Source organism: Mustela lutreola, chromosome 7 (assembly GCF_030435805.1).
Source record: "Mustela lutreola isolate mMusLut2 chromosome 7, mMusLut2.pri, whole genome shotgun sequence".
In the NCBI taxonomy this organism is placed as follows: Eukaryota; Metazoa; Chordata; class Mammalia; order Carnivora; family Mustelidae; genus Mustela; species Mustela lutreola.
In genome coordinates this window covers 27,111,161-27,136,213 of record NC_081296.1, presented here as the reverse complement: position 1 = coordinate 27,136,213, position 25,053 = coordinate 27,111,161, and the positions used below count along the sequence as shown (strand labels likewise).

Genomic DNA, 25,053 nt, shown 5'->3' with positions numbered 1-25,053 from the left:
TTAGAGAATCTGATTCAGAATATGAAGATGACACAAACAAATGGAAGACATATCATACTCATAGAATGGAAATTGATGTTGTTAAAGTGTCCACCCTACACAAAGCAATCTATAGATTCAGTGCAATCCCTATCAAAATACCAAAGTATTTTTCATAAAACTAGAACAAATAATCCTAAAATTTGTACATAAACACAAAAGACCCCAAATAGTCAAAGCAATCTTGAGAAAGAAGAGAAAAACTTGAGGTATCACAATCCCAGGTTTCAAGATAGACTACAGGGCAATAGTCATCAAAACAGTAGGGTACTGGCACAAAAAGAGACACACAGATCAATGAAAGAGAATAGAAAGTCAAGAAATAAGCTCCTCGGGGCACCTCAGTGGGTTAAGTGTCTGCCGTCAGCTTGAGTCATGATCCCAGGGTCCTGGGATCAAGCCCCACATGGGGCTCCGGCTCAGCGGGAAGCCTGCTTCTCCCCCTACTGCTCCCACTGCTTGTGTTCTGTGTCTCTCTGTCAAATAAATAAAATCTTAAGAAAGAAAAAGAAAGAAGCCCCTCCTTGTATGGTCAAATATTCTACAATATAGAGACAAGAATACAAACAGGAGAAAGATAGTCTCTTCAGTAATGGTGCTAGGAAAACTGGACAGCTGACTATATGCAAAGAAAGGGAAACTGGGTCACTTTCTTACGCCACACACAAAAATAAACTCAAAATGAATTAAAGACCTAAATTTGAGACCTGAAACCAAAAAAATCCTAGAAGAAAATACAGGCAGTAATTTCTTTGGCATTGGCCATAGCACCATTTTTCTAGATAAATCTTCTGAGGCAAGGGAAACAGAAGTAAAAATAAATGGTTAGGACTTCATCAAAATAAAAAGCTTTTGCATAGCAAAGGAAGCCATCCACAAAACAAAAAGACAACCTACTGAATAGCAGAAGATATTGATGAATGATATATCCAGTAAGGAGTTAATCCCTAAAATAGATATAAAGTTATGCAACTCAACACCAAAAAAAAAAGAAAAAAAAATTAAATAATGAGCAGAGACATGAATAGACACTTCTCCAAAGAAGGCAGACAGATGGTCAACGGGCACATGAAAAAATGTCCACCATGTCTCAGCATCAGGGAAATACAAATGAAAACTACAGTGAGATATCACCCCATATGTGTCAGAATGGCTAAAGTCAAAAGAGATAAGCAATAACAAGCATTGGGAGGATGTGGAGAAAGGGAATTCTTTTGCAATGCTGGTGGAAACATAAATTGATGCAACCACTGTGGAAAACAGTATGGGGGTTCCTCAAAAAATTAAAAAATAGAACTACCATATAGTTCAGTAATTCCATGGCTAGGTGTTTACCCAAAGAAAATGAAAACACTAATTTGGAAAGATATATGCACCCCATGTTTATTGTGGCATTATTTGTAATAGCCAGGATATAGAAGCAGTCCAAGTACCCATTAGTAGAAAAATGGAGAAAGACGATATGGCCTACATACACACAATGGAACATAGCTCAGCCATAAAAAAAATATGATATCTTGCCATTTACAACATGGATGGACCTGGAGGGTATTACGCTAAGTGAAATAAGCCAGAGAGAGAAAGACAAGTATCATGTACTTTCACTTATATGTAGACTCTAAAAGACAGAACAGATGAACAAGCAAACAAAAACAGACTCATAAATACAGAGAACAAACTGGTGGTTTCCAATGGGTAAAGAGTAAGGGGGTGGTGATGGGCAAAATAGGGTAAGGGGATTGAGAGGTACAAATATCAAGTTATAAAATAAGTCATGGAGATGAGAAGTAAAGCATAAGAGAAGTAAAGCATAAGAGAAGTGAAGCATAATATTATAATCATGTTGTGTGGTGACAGATGGTAAAAAAATGATTCAAAAACATTTTATAAATATAAAAGAATACATATTAATTGCAGATGAGTTTAAATGACACATATACACATATACATGCACATACATACACGGGCATTTCATAAAATTGTGTCATATTATATCTTGGTTTATTTCTCTAACATACAGAAGCACCATCTTCATCTTTTACTTTCTGGTTTCCAGGTTTGCAATGGCTTGGAGCAGCCGAGGAAGCAGCAGCGCTCTGATCTCAATGGACCTGTGGACAATAACAACATCCCAGAGGTAATTTTTTTCCAAGGATAAGTGTTGTGGTTTAAGTTCCTAATATTGAAGTTACCACACCACCATGGTCTGCTCACCCTTTCCACCATGTTCTTATCCCAGCCAGTGTCTTGGAAGTGGGGATTCAGTCAAACAAAGTTGGGTGTCCCTGTAGGAAAAGGAAGGAAAGTTTCTTTCCTGCTGATTCAGGCTCATACACACTGTGGGTTCATGCGTTTTCAGTGGCATGTGGGGTTGGGGGTAGGGAAGTTCATTTATGCTCCCTGGTTTGACAGAAACTTGTTCTACTTCATTATCTTACAGTTATGTTCTAAGTTAGGGTTACTCAATAACGGCACCATTGACATTTGGGCCAGAGCATTCTTTGTTGTGAAGAGCTGTCTTTTTCACTAAAGGATGTTTAGAAGCATCTCTGGCCTCTATCCACTAGATGCCAGCAGCACACAACCTCTTTGCCAAGCTGTAACAGCCAAAAGTGTCTACAGACATTACCCAATGTCCCCTTGGGGACAAAAAAGTCATCCTGATTGAGAACCTGTTTAAAACCTGTTTTAAAAACATGGTTTTGAAAAACAATCTTATATAGGTTAACACTGCCTTGATGGAGGTTGTTAAAATGAGGCCTTAAACCAGTTATTTCCCTTTTCTGGATGACATAGTTTGGATAGAATTTTCTAGCTTTGATGAAATAAGTCTGGCCACCCATAGAGTGGTGTCCAGTATCCTTTATCTTGCTTTTAAAGATGGACCCTAGTAATTCTCATGCCCACCAATTGGAGAACTATTGGTTGTATGGTCTCTAGCCTCCCTTCTAGCAGTGACATACTAATCTGGGGGTCCCTAACTTTAAATGATGGCCCTTTGTACCCCAAGTTTCCCCCATGGGAATGTTTCCATGTGTCCTGCCTAAACACCATGGTGCCTGAATGCCATTGTTTTGCTTTCTGGAGCTGACTTCTTAGGAACATCAGACACTCAGTAGGGTTTAGCTTTTCAAATACAGTACTCTTCTTAGCCTAGATGTTTTAGGACATCTACTTACACTGTCATGTGTGTCTTTTCTTTTCTTTTCTTTCTTTTTTTCTATTTCCCAATAGACAAAGAAGGTGGCATCATTTCCAAGTTTTGTGGCTGGTAAGTGACTTTGAATTTACTCTTAAAGAACAGTTGCATTTTTATCTCAAAGCAAATGGTATTTTTACCTTTGGTTTTCTCCTGCAAAGCTTGTGCAGAAAGCACACCTTCAAGGTAAAAACAGTGTTATAATAAGCAAAGGTGCTCACGCATTTGGTTGGCGGAGTACTTTGTAAGCCCCTATTGTTATGGAGGGGGGTGGTTCAGCTGATTAGGGAACAGTCAGCCATCCCTTTGAATTACATCCCTTGAGGAACACCTGGGTGGCTCAGTTGGTTAAGCAGCTGCCTTAGGCTCAGGTCATGATCCCAGCGTCCTGGGATCGAGTCCCACATCGGGCTCCTTGCTCCGGAGGGATCCTGCTTCTCCCTCTGCCTCTGCCTTCCACTCTGTCTGCCTGTGCTCACTCTCTCCTCCTCTCTCTCTGATAAATAAATAAAATCTTTAAAAAAAAATGCTTTGAATTACATCCCTTGACACTACTGATCAGGTTAATAGACTGAAATGTGTCTGTATAAGCAGCTCATTATGATCTAACACTTTTGATTAGGGTGGATATACTTGCATCCATATTCAGGCTATTACTTTTTTATTCTCCTGTCTTTTTTGAGGGGGTTAATATTGGATTTCAGCATTCAGTGTTGAGCCAACTTTGCACTGTCTGAATGGCCTCAGGGAAACTTGGGCTGCTCCTTTCCAAGGTCCTTCCACAACACCATAAAGAGCCTCTTAAATATGATGTTTCTTTAGCCAGGAGGCTGTTTCCTGCTGTTGCTAATGTTACAATAAAAAGTGTGGGTTTTATGAATTCTTTCAGTAAGCTGGTAATTAATTTTTATGAATATTTATGGGAGTAAGGTAAATCACTCACCAGAGATAAGTAACTTTAAAACCTCTCCTACCCTGGTTTTCTTTTTTAGTAAAGAGCTGACATCTGGGAAACTGAGACCCCCAAATCCCCTTTCAAGGGACTAGTTTGAACCAGGCTAACCCAATTCAAACTGGTTGAAAATGAATTGGTTTGCTCAACCCAGTTTCAGCGGGTTCAACATTGTATTGGCTCAGTGTTGCTCAAACTAGATTAAAAACAGTTTCAGACTGTTGGAATCCATGTTATATTGTTCAAATAAACTTGATTCTGTTTTGACCAACTCAAGTAGGCTCCAGTGGGTTTTGCCCAGGTATTTACATGTGGTGCTTATGGTTAAAACTGGATCAAATTGGTTTTCATCAGGCCACAGTAGATTGTGGTAATTCTAATCTAAATGACTAGTTGTAGTATTTTTCTGGAACTAATTATTCCTCTGATTCAGAGGACTGGACATCTCATAAATAGGGAAGATGCACCACTTTCCTGGGTAGTGGGAATGCCAGGATGGCTTGTACAGTCACACTGTTCCAGTGAGGTAGGCTCTTGTGGATCCAGGAAGCTCACTTTTCAAAGTATCATGGTGTCATTTGGGCAGGACTCTCTCAGACTGCGTAGGGGAATGGTTTGGGCATTAGACTCCCCTGGCTCTTGAGTCTGCCCTCTAACTAGAGGGGAAGGTAGTGGAGAAGGATTAAGAAGCACTATCAATGCATAGGTGCTCTGAGAAGTACCACTCACTTGTAGCATTCCAGAAGTCTTGCTTCCCTAAACCAGCTTAGAAATGTTCTAAACCAAAATCAAAACAATGTGGGATGCCTCAAACCAGTTTTGATGGGCTAAAACTGCCTGTCACTATCTCAAATCAATGTGGATAGCTTTAATTTAGAATTTCCTGTGGCTCAGTTGGTTGAGTGTCCAGCTCTTGGTTATAACTCGGATCATGGTTTCAGGGGCCTTGGATTGAGCCCCATGTCTGGCTTCACGCCCAATGGGGATACTTCTTGAGATGCTCTCGCTCCCCCTCTGCCCCTCCCCCTGGCTGCTGTTTCTCTTTCTAAAATAGGTGTATAAATCTTTAAAAAAAAGAAAAAAGAATCTCTGTTAGGCATGCCCATGGAGTGGTTGTCAGAGATATTGGCCCCTGGGAACATGAGGGTCTTAAAAACCAGGATGGCTCCACACATCCTTCTTCAGGGGTGTTTCTTACCCTCAGGCTCCCTCTAGCTCCTGGACAGCTGTGTGGACACTTGCAGAAGAGTCCAGCTGGAAAGCTGTATTTCCTGCCTTATTCCTTCTGAGAAAGCAGTCTCATGTCTACTTGAACTTAGGAGGCCTTATGAATCTGAATGTTTAGTTAAACCTTAAAACACCTTGAAGACCAACTCAGCAGTCTTCTCTTTGTCACTCATCGGCCAGACCTGTGCCACATGACCAGTGCCCTGGACTTTAGGGTTGACTGGAGGATCAGATATTTGGCTTTCCGGGAAGGCAGGGGAGAAAGTCTGGAGATGAGGGAGCAGTTCCCCAATGTCTGCCTATCCGGCGAGTGTTTCAAGGATGAGGGAGCCCCTAGGACTTGTTCAGCCCTCCAGCTGAAAGTCTGAAGAGTTGAGAAGACTTCATATAACTGACAGGAAAGCAGGCTTTCCTCCTCCTCTGGGTGAGAAATCACACTGGAAGAAAACCTCCTTGGAGTTTTAAGGAGGGATGGCCTTCAGTCCCAGCACATGCCTTATTTCACACCTGTAACTGTTAATAATAATGCAAGATAACAGTAATAGTCATAGGGACACCGTCCTAACCTTTATTGGGCATTTAGTGTGCAAGCCCTAGGGATGTGTGCTGTGCCCCTACTTCATGTCAGCCATCATAGGAGGGCTGATGCTTCTCCTCATTTGAGAGGTTAGGAAAAGTGGGGTTCAAGTGACTCATCTGAGGTCTGATGGCTGGGGACCAGGAGCTGTATCCTGGAGTAGTGAGGAATGGCGGGACCTGCAGGACCTGCAGGATGTCCTCTACTGCAGGACATGGAAGCTGGCAGTGGAATGAGTCCAGGTGGACCAGATGGTTGTCTACCTCTGAATGAGTTTTTGTAAAAGTCTAGCTTTTCCATAAAACCAGAAATGGGTTAATTAAAACCAGAAGTTTGGTGCTGGTCCCAAGCAATGAAGCCTAACAGTGGCAGCTTTTGGACAAAACCACAAGGGCTGATAGATAGAATTCTGCTCCTCATACTGTTCTAATCCAACAGCCAAAGCTTATGTGAGATGTCCTGAAACACCGCCTACCCCACCAACAGCTCTTGCCCTGTACTAGAATGTGGCCTGTCCTCAGGTATCAGGGCCCTGGGATCCTTTACAACCTATCTCTACTTTGTAACTTCCCACCTTTGAGAACGTGGGGACCCCCATCACTGCCAAGCCTGCCCCTCACACCTTCTTTCTCTTGGGGGTCCTCTCAGTGATAAAGCCACTTGTTTATTATCATGCACTGAACACCTATGACCTGACCTCTTGAAAATGGACAGTTGGGATGAACCTTTTCAGATGAGACTGCTGAACTGAAGGCTGCTCCCATCTCTTCCTCTTCAGCCCGTCAGAGTGGCCAGGCTCCTGAGCCACAGAGCAGGCCTGAGGGGGTGGGTTGGCATGGGTCTGGGGTGCTGTTGGCAGGAGGACCGGAGTAAGGTAAATCCCCAGCACCAGCGGGGCCCAGAGCGTTCCAAAGGGAGTTTATAAAAACCAAAATGACTTTCCTTTTTTACAAATAGTGTTTGATCTTGTCCAAATGGAGTCGTGAATAGGGATTATACAGATTTTAAAATAGGAATTTTTATTCACTAGAGGTTTGTTATTTCTGAGTACTTCTTAGAACAAGCCAGAAGCCATAAGAATTAAAAATGCATTCTACCCTGGAAATCCTTATTTCCCTTCTCTGTCTTCATATCCCTGTATTTCTCCCTTTTCTGCCTGCACATCCCACATCCCTAATCCCTTTCTGCAATCAAAGCTACTGTTGAGTCTCTGGTGACTCATCCCAGAAATTTCTTGGACATATACAAAACCATAGATCTTTTTCTTAAAATAGAGGTTACACTTGGACACATGAGTCCTTACTTCTTCTTTTTCTTTTTTCCCTTTTTTGAGATTTATTTATTTATTTGACACAGAGAGAGCATGTACACAAGCAAGGAGAATACAGGTTAACAGGAGAGGGAGAAGCAGTTTCCCTGCTGAACAGGGAGCCTGATGTGGGACTCGATCCCAGGACCCTGGGATCATGACCTGAGCCAAAGGCAGACGCTTAACGACCGAGCCAGGCACTCTTGCTTTTTCATTTCTCACTTCCCCTTGGAGATAAGCTACTACAGAGCCTCCTAATTATTAAGTGGCTGCCCAAGATTCAGGTTCATGGACATATGATGGGTACTAATCAGTCCCCAGTGGACCACTTGTTTGGTTCTGGTCAGTGCAGCAGTGAGCAGCCTCATGGATGTGTCTCCATGATCATGTGCTGTGTTCCTTCACAGAAGCTGTTCCTAGGTAGAGCAAGGTTGCAGGCCAGCCAGAAGCAACTTGGGTAGAAATGCCCAAGAGGGAAACGGTGTCACCAACACTGTCAGCCACCAGGCCAGTGGATGGAAAGTGGCATATTGTTGGTTTTACACTCAACATCCTCCACTGGAAGTGAAGCTGGGATGTCTGAGTGGCTCAGATGGTTAGGTGACTGCCTTCAGCTCAGGTCATGATCCCAGGGTCCTGGGATCCAGTCCCACATCGGGCTCCTTGCTCGGCAGGGAGCCTGCTTCTCTCTCCGCTTCTGCCTGCAACTCTGCTGGCTTGTGTGCGCACTCGTGCTTTCTCTCTCTATCTGACAAATAAATGAATAAATAAAATCTTTTAAAAAAGAAGAAAAAGAAGAAGAAGAAGTGAAGCCAAATGCTGTTTCATGCATTTACAAGCCTTTTTGGATTATCTGTTTTGTGTGTGTTGAGTTTGAGGGGTTCTTTATAGATTTTGAATATCAGTCCTTTGTCTGTATTGTCATTTGTGAATATCTTCTCCCGTTCCGTGGGTTGCCTCCTTGTTTTGTTGACTTTTCCTCTGCTGTGCAGAAGCTTTTGATTTTGATGAAGTCCCAAAAGTTCACTTACGCTTTTGTTTCCTTTGCCTTTGGGGACATGTCTTGAAAGAAGTTACTGTGGCCAATGTCAAAGAGGCTACTGCCTATGTTCTCCTGTAGGATTCTGATAGATTCCTGCCTCACGTTGAGGTCTTTTATCCATTTCGAGTTTATCTTTGTGTATAGTGTAAGAGAATGGTGGAGTTTCATTCTTCTATACATATCTGTCCAAGTTTCCCAGCACCATTTCTTGAAGAGACTGTCTTTTTTCCACTGTATATTTTTTCCTGATTGTCGAAGATGATTTGACCATAGAGTTGAGGGTCCATATCTGGTCTCTCTTCTCTGTTCAACTGGTCTGTGTGTCTCTTTTTGTGCCAGTACCATCCTGTCTTGGTGAACACAGCTTTGTAGTAAAGCTTGAAATCAGGCAACGTGATGCCCCCAGTTTTGTTTCTCTTTTTCAAAATTTCCTTGGCAATTTGGGGTCTTTTCTGGTTCCATACAAATTTTATGCATGTTTGTTCCAGCTCTTTGAAAAATACCGGTGGAATTTTGATTGGGATGGCATTGAAAGTATTTCTAGGCAGTATAGACATTTTAACAATGTTTGTTCTCCCGATCCATGAGCATGAAATGCTCTTCCATCTTTTTGTGTCTTCTTCAGTTTCTTTCACAAGTGTTCTGTAGTTCCTCGAGTACAGATCCTTTACCTCTTTGGTTAGGTTTATTCCCAGGTATCTTATGGTTCTTGGTGCTATAGTAAATGGAATCAATTCTCTAGTTACCCTTTCTGTATTTTCATTGTTAGTGTATAAGAAAGCCACTGATTTCTGTACATTGATTTTGTATCCTGCCACATTACTAAACTGCTATATGAGTTCTAGTAATTTGGGGGTAGAGTCTTTTGGGTTTTCCATATAAAGTATCACATCATCTGTGAAGAGAGTTTGACTTCTTCATTGCCAATCTCAACACCTTTCATTTCTTTTTGTTGTCTGATTGTTGTTCCTTGAACTTCTAGTACTATATTGAACAACAGTGGCAAGAATGGACATCCTTGCTATATTCCTGATCTCAAAGGGAAGGCTGTTAGCTTTTCCCCATTGAGGATGTTATTTGCTGTGATTTTTTTTCATAGATAGATTTTATAAAGTTTGGAATGTTCCAAACATAATCAGGAATGGATGCTGTATTTTGTCAAATGTTTTTTCTGCATCAATTGAGAGGACCATGTGGTTCTTTTCTCTTCTCTTATTGATTTGTTCTATCACATTGATTGATTTGTGAATGTTAAACCATCCTTGCATGTCAGGGATAATCCCACCTGGTCATGGTGGGTAATCTTTCTAATGTATCGTTAGATCCTATTAGCTAGGGTCTTGTTGAGAATCTTGGCATCCATATTCATCAGGGATGTTGGTCTGAAATTCTCCTTTTAGGTGGGGTTTTTGCCTCATTTGGGGATCAGGGTAATGCTGGCTTCATAAAAAGAGTCAGGAAGTTTTCCTTCTGTTTCTATTTTTTGAAGCAGCTTCAGGAGAATAGGTATTCTTTCTTCTTTGACCATTTGGTAGAATTCTCTGGGGAATCCATTAGGTCCTAGGTTCTTCTTTTTTGAGAGTTGTTTTTTGTTTTGTTTTGTTTTGTTTTGTTTTAATCACTGCTTCAATCTCGTTACTAGATATTGGTCTATTCAGGTTGTCAATTTCTTCCTGATTCAGTTTTGGAAGTTTATAGGTTTCCAGGAATGCATCCATTTCTTCTAGGTTGCTTAACTTATTGGCATATAACTGTTGATAATATTTTCTGATGATTGTTTCTATTTCCTTTGTGTTAGTCATGGTTCCTACCTATTCATTCATAATTTTGTTAATTTGGGTCCTCTCTCTATTCTTTTGGATTAGTTTGGCCAGTGATTTATCAGTCTTATTGATTCTTTCAAAAAACCAGATTCTAGTTTCATTGATATGTTCTACTGTATCTCTAGTTTCTATCTCACTGATCTCTGCTCTAATCTTGATTCTTTCCCTTCTTGTGTGTGGGGTTGGCTTAATTTGTTGTTGATTCTCCAGTTCTTTAAGGTGTAAAGACAGCTGGTGTATTCTGGATTTTTCAATTTTTTTGAGGGAGGCTTAGATGGCTATGTATTTCCCCCTTAGGACCACCTTTGCTGTGTCCCATAGGTTTTGTACTGATATGTCTTCATTCTTATAGGTTTTCATGAATTGTTTAAGTTCTTCTTTGATTTCCTGGTTGATCCAAACATTCTTAAGCAGAGTGTTCTTTAGCTTCCAAGTGTTTGAATTCCTTCCATACTTTTTCTTGTTGTTGAGCTCCAATTTCAAAGCATTGTGGTCTGAGAATATGCGGGGAATACTCTCGGTCTTTTTATTGGTTGAGCCCTGATTTGTGACCCAGTATGTAGTCTATTCCATGTGCACTCGAGAAGAGTGACTATTCTGTTGTTTTAGGGTGGAATCTTCTGTATATATCTATGAGGTCCATCTGGTCCAATGTGCCATTCAATGCTCTTGTTTCTTTATTGATAGTCTGCTTGGATGATTTGTCTAATACTGAGAGTGGCATGTTAAGATCCCCTACTATTAATCTATTCATATCCATATGACTCTTTATTGATTAACTGTTCTCTTATGTAGTTGGCTGCTTCTGTATTGGGGGCATAAATATTGACCATTGTTCAATTGTTAGGTCTTCTTGGTGGATAGACTCTTTAAGAATGATATAGTGTCCTTCTTTATCCCTTACTACAGCCTTTAGTTTAAGGTCTAATTTAACAATCTGAGAATTGCTACCCCAGCTTTCTTTTGAGGCCCATTGGCATGAAAGATGCTTTTCCATCCCTTCACTTTCAGTCTGGATGTATCATTAGGTTCCAAATATGTCTCTTGTAGACAGCATTTGGACGGGTCCTGTCGTTTTATCCAATCTACAACCCTGTGTCATTTTATGGGAGCATTTAGGTCGTTTACATTGAGAGTAATTATTGAAAGATACATTTTTATTGACATCATATTACCTGTGAAGTCCTTGTTCCTATATATTGTCTCTGTAAACTTCTGTTCTATGTCACTCTTGGTTCTTTCTTCTTTTATGGAACCCTTCTTAGTATTTCTTGTAATGCCTGCTTGGTGGCTACATGCTCTTTTAAACCTTGCTTGTCTTGGAAGCTCTTTATCTCTTCATACATTCTGAATGTCAGCCTTGCTGGATAAAGTATTCTTGGATGCTTATTCTTCTCATTCAGTGTCCTGAATATTTCTTACCAGCCCTTTCTGGCTTACCAGGTTGCTGTTCTGACAGGTCTGACATTATTCTGATGGACCTTCCTCTGTACATAAGGAATCTCTTCCCCCAGCTGCCCTCAGGAGCTCTTGTCTAAAATTATGATTCATCAGTCTCACAATCAAGTGTCTCGAGATCTTTCTAGATTTGTTGATCTTGGGGGATGTCCTTTCTGCCTCAGGGACATGAATGCTGGATCCATTCCCCAGATTGGGAAATTTTTCATCAAGAATTTGTTCAACTATATCTTCCAGTCTTTTTTCTTTCTCCTTCCCCTCAGGGATCCCAGTAATTCTGACGTTGGAACGTTTCATGGCATCATTTATCTCCCTAATTCTGTTTTCATGGTTTCCAAGGTGTTTCTTCCATCCTTCCTCCTGATCCTTTTTCTCTATCAGTTTGTCCTCTAGATCACTAATTCTTTCTTCTGCCTCGGTTACCTTAGCTATTAGAGTATTTAGATTAGATTGGATCTCATTGATAGCATTTTTAACTTCTTCCCAGGGAGACTTTCACTTCTGCCCTTAGAGATTCTATGTTGTCACTAATGGTTTTCTCCAACTAGCCATTGCCTGGATAATTGTTAGTCTGAATTCTCTTTCTAATATACTGTTTACATCCATATCCAGTAGTTCTGATGGAGAAGGCACAGTCTCCAAATTTTTCCTCTGTTGGGTGCTCCTCCTCCTAGTCATGCCACAAGCTAGGCAAGGTGCATCCTCTCCACCGATGTCTTCTGCCCCCACATAGATCCTAAAGTATATAATCTTAGATCTCAGGCTGATTTCATGGGTGTTTCAGAGTGTTCTGGTAGATAATTAGATGACTTTAGCGGACTGGTTGAAACAGGGTCTCCTACTTCTCTGCCATCTTGCCCCTCCTCAAACTATCAGCTACTTCTTCCAGGAATATGTACACATTCATTTCTTTCTAATTTTAGGATATAATTCCATCAGTAATGAGAGGGGAGAGTCAGCAGCTTAGATCTGATGGAGATCCAGTGTCCGCAATAAGTGGCTGGTGACATCTACAGAGTCCACAACAGGAAGTAGGCCAGGCCTTGCAGAAGTCCCTGCTGGCAAGCACACCCGCATGTATCAGGAAGGCCTCTTTGCCCTTCAGGGAGGTAGTAAGACACACCTGAGGTCTCACACAGGCAGTCAGGCCTGGCCCCAGTGTGTGGTCAATCAGTGGCTGACCCTGCCCCGAGGCCTTCTGGACAACGCCAGCCGCCCCAACCTGGTGGAGCAGGAGACTACAGTCATCTTTTGATATTTTTGCATTTTTAAAATTTTCATTTAAACCCCAGTTCGTTCTCACACAGTGTTACGGGTATTTTCAGGTATGTAGTATAGTGATTGAACACGTCCATGTATCACTGAGTGCTCATCGCAAGTGCCTTTCTTCATCCCCACCACCTGTTTCCCCCATCCCCCACCCTCACCCCTTCAGTAACTATCAGTTCTATTTAAGAGTCTGTTTCTTGGTTTGCCTAAATCTCTTTTTTCCCTTTGCTCATCTGTATAATTTTTTTCATTCCACATATGAGTGAAATCATATGGTATTTATCTTTTTCTAACTTACTTCACTTAGCATAATATTTTCCACCTCCATCCACATCATTGAAAATGGCAAGATTTCATTCTTTATTACGGCTGAATAATATTCCTCTGTGTGTGTGTGTGTGTGTGTGTGTGTCTACTACATCTTCTTTATCCATTTATCAGTTGATGAACAGTTGGGCTTCTTCCATAGTTTGGCTATTGTAGATAATGCTGTTGTACACATTGGGGTACATATATCCCTTTGAGTTATTATTTTTGTATTCTTAGCATAAATACTAGTAGTGCAATTGCTGGGTTGTACAGTAGTTCCATTTGTAACTTTTTGAGGAACCTCCATATTTTTACTTTTTAAAAAATGCATTTTATTTTACTATTATTATTATTTTTAGAGAGAGGAAGAATGTGAGAGTGAACATGAGTTGGGGGAGGGGCAAAGGGAGAACGAGAAAATCTTAAGCAGACTCATGCTCAGCGCAGAGCCCCATGTGGGGCTTCAGCTCATGACCTTGAGATCATGATCTGAGCCAAAATCAAGAGTCAGTCGCTCAACCAACTGAGCCACCCAGGTGCCCCTCCATATTTTTACTTTGCTGAACATTTTCTAACATCAATTGTATCTGTCTTTTTCCTTTGAAGCTACTAAGTTTTTGAGATTAGTATGACCTTAACAGTCTTTTTAAAAAAGATTTTATTTATTTATTTGGAGAGAGCATGCAGGAATGGGGGGAGGGGCAGAGGGAGAGGGAGAGACAGCACCTCAAGCAGACTCCATACTGAGCATGGAGCCAGGCGCAGGGCTCGATCCCATGACCCTGAGACCACAATCTGAGCTGAAATCAAGAGTTGGACACTCAAACAACTGAGCCACCCAGGTGTTCCAACCTTTACACTCTTACTATTATTTTTTTTTCCTTCTAGAACTTTTATGATTTTTTTCACTTGAGTTCCATATTTAATATTTATGGAATTTATTTTGGTATATGGATCCAGAAATAATTACATTTTAATCCTTTTCTTGCAAACAGCTAGTCATTTGTGCCAAAACCATTCCATAAATTTTTCCCTCTCTGATTTGAAATGCTGCCTTTATCATATAATACATTGTCCTTTATACCTAGTTCTGTTTCTGGATCTCCATTGAGGTTCCAGAACCAAGCTGCTTTGTTTAATTGAGGATTTATAGTGCATTTTATTGCCTGGAAAGCCAATGTCTGACTTCTGTCACTGTCATTTCTGTTCAGAACTTCCTTGGATCCTCTTGTGTATTTTTTTTTCCAATAGAACTTGAGAATTAGCTTATCAGTTAAACAATAAAAATTCCTATTGGCATTTTTATTTGACACGCATTACATTTATCTTTATGTTAGTATATGAAATGGCAGAAGCTTCCATTTGAAACCCCATATGGGAAATCTAGGCCCTGCTGATCTCTCTGTCTCTGGCCAGCAGCCTTGTAAGTGAACTTGGAAGTGGATCCTCCCCTGTTCTGAATGGCTGAAGCCTTGGGAGAGTCCCTGAGCCAGAAGCATTGAGCCTAGGGGCACCAGTGTCCCCCTGCCCACAGAAACTAACAAATCCTTATTGTTTTCAGCTGCGAAGTTTGGGACAATTTGTGATGCATATATATAGATAACTGATATCCTATGTTTTTAAGATAAGCATGTCGTGTTTCATACTGATTTTAAGATAAAATGCACCATGATTCATATTGTCAGGACTGTAGGGTTTTTACATTTGTACATTTTCCCCATCCTCAAGGACACCCACCTAATTCTGCATTTGTTTTATTCTATCAATCATACAATAGTCTCAGAGTAATAAGACCACATCACCAAGGACATGTGATTATAGATACAATTCAGGATTCATTTGCATTGACTTTGGTCTTCAGAGGATAGCCCAGGAGGGATGTACTGTTAAATTACTGCATTTTGAAATCATTCAGAATAGTTCTCTTCATTACCATGTCACGACTGCATTCACATTTAGATGCTTTTTTTTTTCTTTAGGAATTTGTTTTTTTCATTGAATTTTGTCTTATAATTATATAAAATACTTCCATGGTTCTGAAGTCAAGTATAGAAAACAGGATGTCTGCGAAGGCGTCTAATTTCTTACCCCATCACCCCACCTCCCAAATCCTTTCCTCCCTCTGGGGATCACCAGTTTTAACATTTCACTTATTTTTAGTATCTTAGGTGAATCTCCCCTTTCTTAGGTAAATGGTAATGAGTTAACATGCTTATCTTCATCTCCCCCCCCCTTTTTTAAAGACATTTTATTTATTTATTTAACAGAGAGAGAGAGTGTGCAAGTGGGTAGGGGCGGGTAGCAGAGGCAGAGGGAGAAGCAGGCTTCCCCCCAAGCAGGGAGCCCGATACTATGTGGGGCTCAATCCCAGGACTCTGGGATCATGACCCAAGCTGAAGCAGGTGCTTAACCTACTGAGCCACCCAGGTGCCCACCTCCTGTCTTCTTTTTTACACTTAACTCTAAGCCCTGGTGATTATGCTGAGTTCTGCCCACTGCAGAGCAGTACATGGAGGTGCACTGTGCTGTTTGGATGCCTGCTGCGTGGATGGATGTCCCCTAGGCAGGAACATTTGGGTGGTTTCCAGGATTTTGTTCTTAGAAATAGTGCCACAGTGAGCATCTTCATGCCTGTGCCTTTCCCTGTTTTGGGCCAGTTTTTTTATTCGTTCTGCTTTTTCTGGGATGTCATTCTCAGGTCCGAGGTCCAAGTGTGTTTAGGACCTGACTTGGGTAGATCTATCCACGGAATAGCTTGGCCTTGACCTTCCCTGACTCTTTTTCTTCCTCTGGCAGCTGGTGACTTATCTCGCTTGTTGGGGGTCTAATGATCCAATCTATGGGACTTTCACATCCTTTCCTTCGGTGATGACCCAGCCTGTCCTGCAACCCCAGGCAGGCCCTTGCCCCAGTGAATGTTCCAAGGCTCTGGTTTCTTAGACGGCATTTTCTTTTTTATTGTAGCCCCCTTATGGGGTCCCCTTTAACAGGGGCTTCTGGGAGGCCCAGCTCAGCCCACGGCAGTGTTGGCTATCTGGCTCTGGGACAGGCTGGTGTGTGCGGTGGGGGACTGGTATTCAGGGCAGGTGGAGCCCTGCCAGAGCCCAGAGACCACGTCCCAGGTTTGTCGGTAGAAGGTCTGACCTGAGGTCCAACTTCACGACTCTGAGGTTCATCCGCTTCTGCCGCCGCCGCTGTTGACACAGCTTCCCTTCCCCAGACCAGCTCTCGCCCTCATTTCAGTGGCTTGCCTGGCGTGTAGCCTCAGCACTTGGCCTGCTCCTAGCCCCTCCTCCCTGTCCTGTCTCCTTAGAGTCATGGCCCCTCCTTCTAGCTGAGACCAGTCCCTCTCTGTCCTTGTGAACCTCACCCAATTTGATGGGTTTTCTCTCCCATGTCTTACACTCTCCCCTCTGTGGGCTTCTGAGAGTGTCTGTCCTGACCCGCACGTGTCCATAGCCCGCACTCGACCACACGCCGCAACCCTTTGCCTGGCTCTCCGAGATCACTGCTGGCTTCCTGGTCACTGTGCACAAGAAACGCAAGGGCTCCTTTCTCCTCCTGCCAGCATGGGCACAGCTGAACCTGCCCCTGGGCACAGGGTGCTGGAGCACGGTGGAGCTGAGTCCTAGGACCTCTCCCCACCATGTCCCCCTCCCCTGATGATTCTTCTGTGTCTGCACCAACACGCAGTTTATCAGGACCCCTGAGTCCAGCTGCCTCCTGAGTGCCTTGGAAGACTCCCAGTTTCCTGCATCTAGATGTGCAGAATACCCAGCACCCCCCCCCCCCAGCATCCCTTCCTCATAGCTGCAGCTTTGTCCATCCCATGGTACAACCTGCTTCCCAGCACTCCTTCTGTGGAACTGAACCTCCAGAGTGGATCCAGTGTGTCGCTGTCTCTGACACCATCATCATGCTGGTCCACAACGTCACTACTATCACCGCCACCACTACCACCACCACCATCATCATCACTCACTCACTCACTTGCTAGGAGCAGTAGCTGCAGTAGCCTCCTAGATTCTCTCCCTTCTTCCCCTCTGTGGTTTGCCTCTCTGCGGACAGAGTTGCTTTGTAAAGACAGAGAGGCTGGGCCACATCCCTGACCAGTACTCTGCAATGGCAGTCCTTGGTGTAGCCCCAGGATCCTCGCCTCCAGCTGGCACTCTTTCTGCAGCCTCAGCTTGTTGCTGAGGCTGGCTCGCTCCATGCACCCGGGCAGTTTGCATGTTTTGTAGCTTTTGAAAGGTGTTATACTCTGTCACCCCAGGGCCTTTGCACCTGCTCTTGCCTGAGCCTGGAAAGCTCTCTTCTCTTTTCCCTCTGTGATTTTTTGATCCCTTTGCATCCTCCAAGCCTCAGCTCAGAAAGCAGCTACCGCCAGCTTCTCAAGGTCATACTCCCCTGTTGCTTCTTGACAGGTCTAGCATCCTTCCTTCATGGCTTCACCACATGCCATCCTGATGTGTTTATTCGGTGACTGTGGGACTGATTTTGGCCCGTGAGCTCCACATTTTCTGTCCTTATGGGAGGACTCAAAAATCCTAGTACCTGAATCAGTGGCAGTGGTCGTGTGCAAAGTCATTTGACTCCATGGGCACTGTCCTTATTTGTAAAATTGGGAGACACCGAGATCTGCTTCATGAGGGTGTTGAGGACTGAGTGGAACTAGACCTTTGTTACACACAGAGGTCTGGTGTGTCAGGGGTGGGGACTGTTCTCAGCGACCTTTCAGATACACACACGCCCGTCCTCTGCTGTGCTCTGACTCTACCCAGCAGTCCCCTCCCCACAAGACAAGCAGAAGCAGGCACAGGCCTTGAAATTAATGAGATCACCTGGATCCGGGCCAGTTGTGGGAAGCCTCTGTCCACCACCCACCTTCAAGATAATTTCCCCCAAAGGTGTCAGGGACAGAGGCTCCAAGGCATGACCCTGTTGGACCTCTCACCCCTTTCCCTGCTCAGAGAGGTCTGCAGGGCTTAGTTTTCCAACAGACATTTCAAACAGAGGCTTCCTCCAGGAGGAAGGAGCCTGGCACAGCCTATTTTTCATGTCCAAACTGTGCATATCCGTTCTGCATACGCTGACGTTTGTACAGTCACAACAAGAAACTCACAACAAGAAAACAGAAGTCAGCAATCATTCTCTGAGGACACAGGATGGCCTTTAAACCTCTTTTTCTTCTTTTGCCGTTCTGTCTCCCTCTGGTGGTCTTGGCCTAGGGTTAGTTCAAGAGTTGAGCCGAAGAAGAATTTACGCCCAGCCCGTAGAGGGCCCGCGGCTTTCGTACGTCATGAGGCTCTGTGATTTGTGGTTCTGCATTTCATGATTGGAGTTGAGAGCGGTGTCTGCGAGCCTGAGATGCCCGCCTCCCCACACCGGCCACTCTTCTCTGCTTCCTAATAAGTGTGCAAGAGCGAGTGGGTCTGACAGGCAGGCAGGAAGCTGAAGGCACAGTTTTTGTTTTGTATGGTTTCCTTTTTTGAAAGAAAGAGCAAGGCCGGGATGACAAGAACCTCCGGCGGAGGTGGGCAGCGGAGGTGGGCATCTTTCGGAGTTGTCACAAAGGCCGCAATCTTTCTCCGGCCTCTTCCCAGGGAGCAGGCGCCCATGGGTGCTGGCGGTAGACCCCTTGGCCCAGGATGGGTGCCCTTCGCACCCCACAGCAGTCTGGGCTCCCAGATCTGCTGGGCCTCATTCGGGGGTGGGGGGTGGGGGGCAGCTTTTAATGTGTCTACTCAGGAACAGGATGTGAATGTCAGGAAGGTCTGGCGAGCTGCTCCTGGCCGTTCTGGGAAGTGGCAAGGGGAAAGGCCAAGGGCAGCGGCCCCAGAGGGTGGGAGTCTATTCAAAAGGCAAGGCCTAACCTCCCACCCCCAGGGACAGGTTCCACAGAGAGCCATTCGACTCCTGCCCCATAGATAGGGCATGAAGACCCTTGTCCTGGCCCAGGCCCTGGGTGCTGGCTGAGGGTGTGGGCGCTGTGGGGAGCAGTTACCTCATGGCTGCTGGCACCACGGGACTTCCCCGCAGAGCACAGTGGCACCATCTACTGGTCAGTAGTGGTCATTGCAGGGAGGACAAATGGTTTGGCCCTGCTATGTATAGGGTGACCATCAGCAAATGATGGGGACTTGGAACCACACTTACTGGAAAGAGTGAGGCCTGAGGGGAAGATGGCATAACATAGCAAAAATGGACACGCTTCGGTCAGAAGCCCTGAGGGGCAGGGCGGGAAGTTCCACCGTGGGACTGGCCATCCTCTTTCCCTCTCTGGGGCTGGCACCTGCCTTCCCCTAGCGAGTGACAGGTGCCAGTGGGCCCGCAGTGCACACCAGGGCTGCTGATGCTCGGACAGGGAGGGGCTCCTCCCTCCACGCCCCTTTCCCATTCTGCAGCCGTCCCCTCCCATCTCGCACTCTTTTACCACGATGTCGCCAGCCCTGGCCAGCCGGAGGGGGGTTGTCATCTCCAGAGGTAGGACCAAGGTGCCTGAGATGGAAGGAGTCACCGGAAACCCTGCCCTTGGGACCTGGCGCTTTGTAAAGAGCCAGCCCTGCCAGGGAAAGCAGGTGCTGGCCTGGCCTCTCAGCAGCTTTGTTCCTAAGATGACAGGGAAGAAGAGGGCTTGTGTGCTGAAGGTCAGGTTTGCCCAAAGGGGTGCTCTTCAGCGTCACTGGGGCGTGTATGTAATGCGAAATCCCAGAACCCACCCGATGGGACTGGGGCCTCTGCAGGCCCTTGGGCTCTGAACACGATTCTGGACACAGAGGAGCTGCTTGGGATATTCTTCTGTCCCTCCGTCCCTGACTTCAGCTCCAGGGGTTTTAAATCAGGCACTTCCCAAGGCCCAGTAGGGTACCGGGTTTGGAGAGGTTTGTACCACTTTGTACCTGCAGAGTGGGGACTCCCCACGTCAATGACAGTGGAGGCCACCGTGCCGGATATGGCTGCCTTATGAGTATGGCCCCTGCTCCGTCCCTTAACATCAGTGTGACCGTGGTGTCCCTTTGTCGTCTGAGCCTCAGTGGGCTGTCAGACCATGTGCCCGCAAGACCATGTGAGCGCACTCACTGGCCTTGGACCCTGCCCACTGGTATTGCTGCTGTCCCCCTCAACTGGTGCTTGAGGCCCTGCCTCAGCTAAGTGCTATGATGTGTCTTTTGACTTACACGGAAATGAAATCTAATACTTCATTAACTAGTGCCTTTTCCTTTACATGCTTTTAGCATTTATGAAGCTCATCCTATTAATCTTACCTTTGCAAAAACCCTAAGAAGATAGAAATCAGGAGTCCCCCCTCACCCCATTTCACTGATGAGTAAATTGAGTCCCCCCAAAAAGAGAGAGAGAGAGAGAGAGAGAGATGACTGTTCCAAGGGCACAAAGCCTTTTCAAGCAGGACAGTTGGAAGAGCTCAGACTCCCGCCGTGTCCCTGGATCCATGAGCAGGCTCTGTGGGACCCTAGAGGGCTGTCCCCACCTCCTTTCAGACCCTGAGAGGGGTCCCAGAAAACAACACACTCCTTTTCAAGGATTTCCCTTTGCATCACACAGGTCTGTGCTCACCGTGGCTTCTGAGAGCAGCCTTCCCTTTCTTCATCAGATGCAGGCTGCACCCCCGTCCCCCTCACACTGGGGTTTGCTTCCTGCCTCCTAATTCTTATGGTCTGAGAACACCTTGCTTGTTTGTCTGCTTTTCTTACTCAGCTCTCTAAGAGAGGGCACCTCCTTGCCTTAGTCCCAGTCCTTGTTGTGGTTGTCCCAAAGCCCCCACGGAGTGTCCCTCATCGTTGACAGCGGGAGGGGGAGGGGCAGGTGCCTTCCCTCTCTGCAGAACTGGGGGGGGGCCCATTCTGCACCCCGCCCGCACAGATACCCCAAGTGCTTGTTGCTGTATTAAAATGCTCATGACAGTAACGTGGCTTGCTGAGCCCTTCTTCTAAGCTCCGGCCCTGCCCTCACTGCATCCTGCATGGGCCCTGGGGTGGGCGGTCCTGGAGTCAGAGGCCTGGGGAGTTGTAGGCTCCAAAATGGGCCCCCTCTCCTGGCCAGCCCTTCTTGTCCTCGGTTCTTTGAGAGTCCTGCCTGCCGCGGGGTGGAGGGGGGGCACGGGGTGCCGGGCCACCCGCTGCTGGGATGGCCTTCCTCTGGGGTCTCCACAGTGTTCAGAACTCCTTTCTCTTGTATTTGGGCTTGTGGTCGTAGAAGGGCTTTTTGACCTCAATAGTGGGGGGTGCGCGGGGGCGCCTCATTGTATCTGCGGGCCCTGATGTCATCATGGTGGGCACTTGGTCTCGGACCTCCCAGTGGGTGCACAGGCCTGTTTCGGAGGGGTGGCTCTGTGGGCTCAGGGCTGTGTGAGAAGTTTTGTGGACACTCCTGTGTACCTGCATGGGTGTGGGCGCTTGTACACGCATGCACGTGCATGTGTGGAGGGGTGAGGGCTTGTTGACTCTTCGGTGAAGTGAGAGGCTCTGGGAGGAGCCCTCAGAGTCCTCGCACTGAGGTCCCACCACCCAGGTGTCTGCGGGCCCCACCAGAGCCAGGACCAGCTGGAGGCCAGAGTGGGCAGTCCGGGAGGCAATTGGTAGACTGGGCTAGAATGGGTCCCCCCCCCCAGTTCTGGCCACTTGCACGGACCTTTGGGGAAGGTAGTGGTGATGACAGTTCAGATCAAGGAACGCTTGATCTGAGCATGCATGTGCGTGTGCTTTTCTGGGGTGTCTTTTAAATACTGGAAGGGTGAACTTATAAACCTGCCAGAAGCTAGGGTACCCCCTGGGCCCTCCAGCCCACCTGGCCCCAGCTCCCAAACTCCACCCCTAATCCTTCCCACCACCAGTCCTCAACCCAGAGTTCACCCCCCACCAGCCCCTGATACCCTCGTCTCAAGGCCCCCTGTGCCCCACCCCTCCTTGGCCTTCACTGACCCCCGGGGCTGTGGAGCCCTTGGACCACCACCCATCTGCTGCCACAGGCAGCCTCCAATGGATCCAGCAAGGCCAGCTGTGTGGGACGAGCTTTCCCAGAGAAAAGGATGTGGTGGGGAGACCACCCAGAGGGGCAGCTCTCCCCCTCCAGACGTAGGCCCTACTTTCTCCTGTCTCCTCTCCCCACCCAAGGCTCCTGAAAGGACCCCTTCACTTGGTTCTGGAACAGAAGATGCTTCCTTCCTCCAGACACAGATGAGGGGCTGGGAGAGGTACTTGGGGAAAGGCTTTGCCAGCAGACTGTGGGAGTCACGGGGGTGTCCATCCTGGCGGGAGGACTAGGTAGGCTCTGTGAGGGCTCTGTAGCCCTCTCAGAGAGGGCTGCCCCCAGCCCTCTGAGGGGCGGGGTTTGTTCCCTGAGGGTTTGGGGGAGCCGCCCAAAACTTATCCAAGATCCCTAGAACAAATCATCTGAGCCCCCAAGAGGAAGGGGTGTGTCCTCTGGGCACTGCTAGGGAGGCTGTCAAGGTCAGTGGGGAGCAAGAGAGGGCATCCCCAGGGCAGGGGTGTCAGGATGCGAGGGCCCCCACCATTCTGTGGTTCATGACCTGGGGCGTTCCTAAGGTGGGACCTGCCGGGCCCATTATTACCAACAGATTCCTTTCAAACTTCAGAATACTTGACCTTGTTCTAAAGCACGTTATAAAAATTGCCTTTAGTGCAGGAGCTGGGGTGCTGGCTTGAGAGAGAGGGGAGTAGGTCCCCGGCTGTCTGACATGTGAGCCCCTGGGGAGGGGTCTTCAGGCAGCCAGTTGAGGCTAATGGACACATGCTAGGACCAATTTCGGAGCTTTAATGGCAAGTCCACAGGCTGAGGCTTGTTCCAGTGAAAGCCTAATGCACGGGTCCCCACCAGACATCTCCCCGTGGGCCATTATCTCCTGTGGTTTGAAGAGAACTAACATTTCAGAAAGTAATTTGAAAAGCCCGCCCCAATCCAGGGTCGGCTGGACGTTCCCATCCCATCTCGGGGTGACAGCCTGCACACAGTGGGCCCCTCACTGAGCCCCTAGTGCCCGAGCAGCCGAGGATGGGCATGTGGGCCGGAGCTGGGGCCCCAGTCTCCGGGGGTCTGCTGACGTCGGGATGACAGAGCCCAGTGAAACTGCCCTTGTCCCCTCACACGCACGGGCCTCTGAATGGGAGCACTGGGTTTTGGGGCTCTCAGGACATTCTCCTGAGAGAATGAGAGGCCCCATGCAGTTTGCAGCAGGGGAGTTCTAAGAGGACCCTCTGGTGGCAGCGCGGGGAGTCACCTGTGGGTAGAAGGTTCAGGTCTTCGTCTTGCTGCTGTAACCAAGCACCAGAGGCTGTGGGGTTTATAAACCATGGAGGATGAAAGTCCCAGATCAGGGTACCCATGTGGTCGAGCCCCCTTCTGGGTGACAGACGGCCTTCTCTCAGTGTCCACGCGTGGCAGAAAGCAGTCAAGGTTGCTCTCCAGTGTCCCTTTTATTAGGGCACAGATGCCATTCCGGAGGGCTCTGCCCTTCTCGACCTCACAGATCACCTCCCAGAGGTCATACTGCTAATCCCATCATGTGGGGCCGGGCGTGGGGTGTTGGGGGGTGGGGAGGGTGCGAGGGCTTCCGCATCAGGATTTTGGAGGGCCACAGGCGGTCCACTGCTATTCACACGGTCTAGTTGAAGGCCGCCCTCACGTCCAGGATGGAAGGAGACAGTGGCGGTGGCGGAACCGGAGAGAGGCCCACTTGGACTGGGAGGAACAGCCTTCGGGGGTAGGTTGGTTATGGGGAAGGATGAAATGGTGCTTATGCAGTGGGAGAGGGGGCGCTTCTCAGGGGCACCTCTGGGGTCACCAACATGTTCTGAGGGTATTTTGGGCTGTGAATTTGGAATGGAACCAGTCTGCCTTGTTGAGCGGCTCTGGTTCTTTCCAGCGCAGGCCCGCAGGTAACAGGTGGCTGCAGTTGTTCCTCGGCCCTGGGGCCCACAGGTGGGACGTGAGGCAAGGAATCGTGGGTGTTGGGCAGATGTTATGGGACTGGTGGACAGTGGCATCCGGGCTTTTGGCAAGTCAAAGCTTTTAGCAGCAGAGGGGGTCAGAGGGGAGAACACAGTTCCCCACAGCTGGCTGAGGGTCGGGGTCTGGAGGGGACTGCTGGCCACGGGGACCAGCCAGCCAGGCCTGTGGACCGTGGAGTGAGGGGGAGCCTGAGAGTCAGAGCCAAGTTCCCTCAGAAGGAGGGGTCTGACCGAGAGGCAGGCAGGGAGAAAGAAGGCAGAGACTTGGAAAGGAAGGTGGTGGGTCTCAGAGGAAGGCCTAGTGATGGTCTGTGGGTTACAGGCTGTGGACCCGGGGCCAAATGCTCCCAGCCACCCGGGTCCATGTATGAGGTTTTCCAGAGCCTGCTCATAGATAGACGTGCCCGCTCATAGACAGATGGCCTGGGCCTGCTTTTGTCCTCTGGATGCTGAGTTGACTCGTTGGAACTAGACTGCAAAGCCTAAGATATTTTCCATCTAGCCCCCTGCAGAAAAGTTTTGCTGACCTTACCTATCGCTGCCTGTCCAATACAGGAGTCACTATCCACATGTGGCAATTTCTGGGTAAATTATGTAGATTGCATGAAATTTAAAAATTCATTTCCTCTTACAGTAGCCCCACACATGGCTAGCAGTCCCCGTACTACAGAGCACCAAGATAGAACATTCTACATCACAGCAGAAAGTTCCATTGACAGCGCTGGTCTAGAGGCTGCAGGGGGGAGCAAGAGCTATGTCACCCAGCCTGGATCTGAGGTGTAGGGAATGAGGGGACCCATCCAGGCGGGCATGTGATAGGACCAGAGCCCTACAGCGCAGACGCGGAGGAGAAGGCCCCAGTAG

General features: G+C 46.8%; 1 protein-coding gene across 7 annotated transcripts in view; it reads left to right on the top strand.

The window, feature by feature from the left end:
• Positions 1–25,053, top strand: part of APBA2 (amyloid beta precursor protein binding family A member 2) — a 243,046-nt gene that overhangs the window by 193,446 nt on the left and 24,547 nt on the right. For all 7 annotated transcript variants that reach the window (XM_059180195.1, XM_059180197.1, XM_059180198.1 and 4 more), the window contains 2 exons: positions 2,096–2,176; positions 3,274–3,310. In XM_059180195.1, the coding sequence (XP_059036178.1) occupies positions 2,096–2,176; positions 3,274–3,310 (118 nt within the window). The remainder of the gene's footprint in view (positions 1–2,095; positions 2,177–3,273; positions 3,311–25,053) is intronic.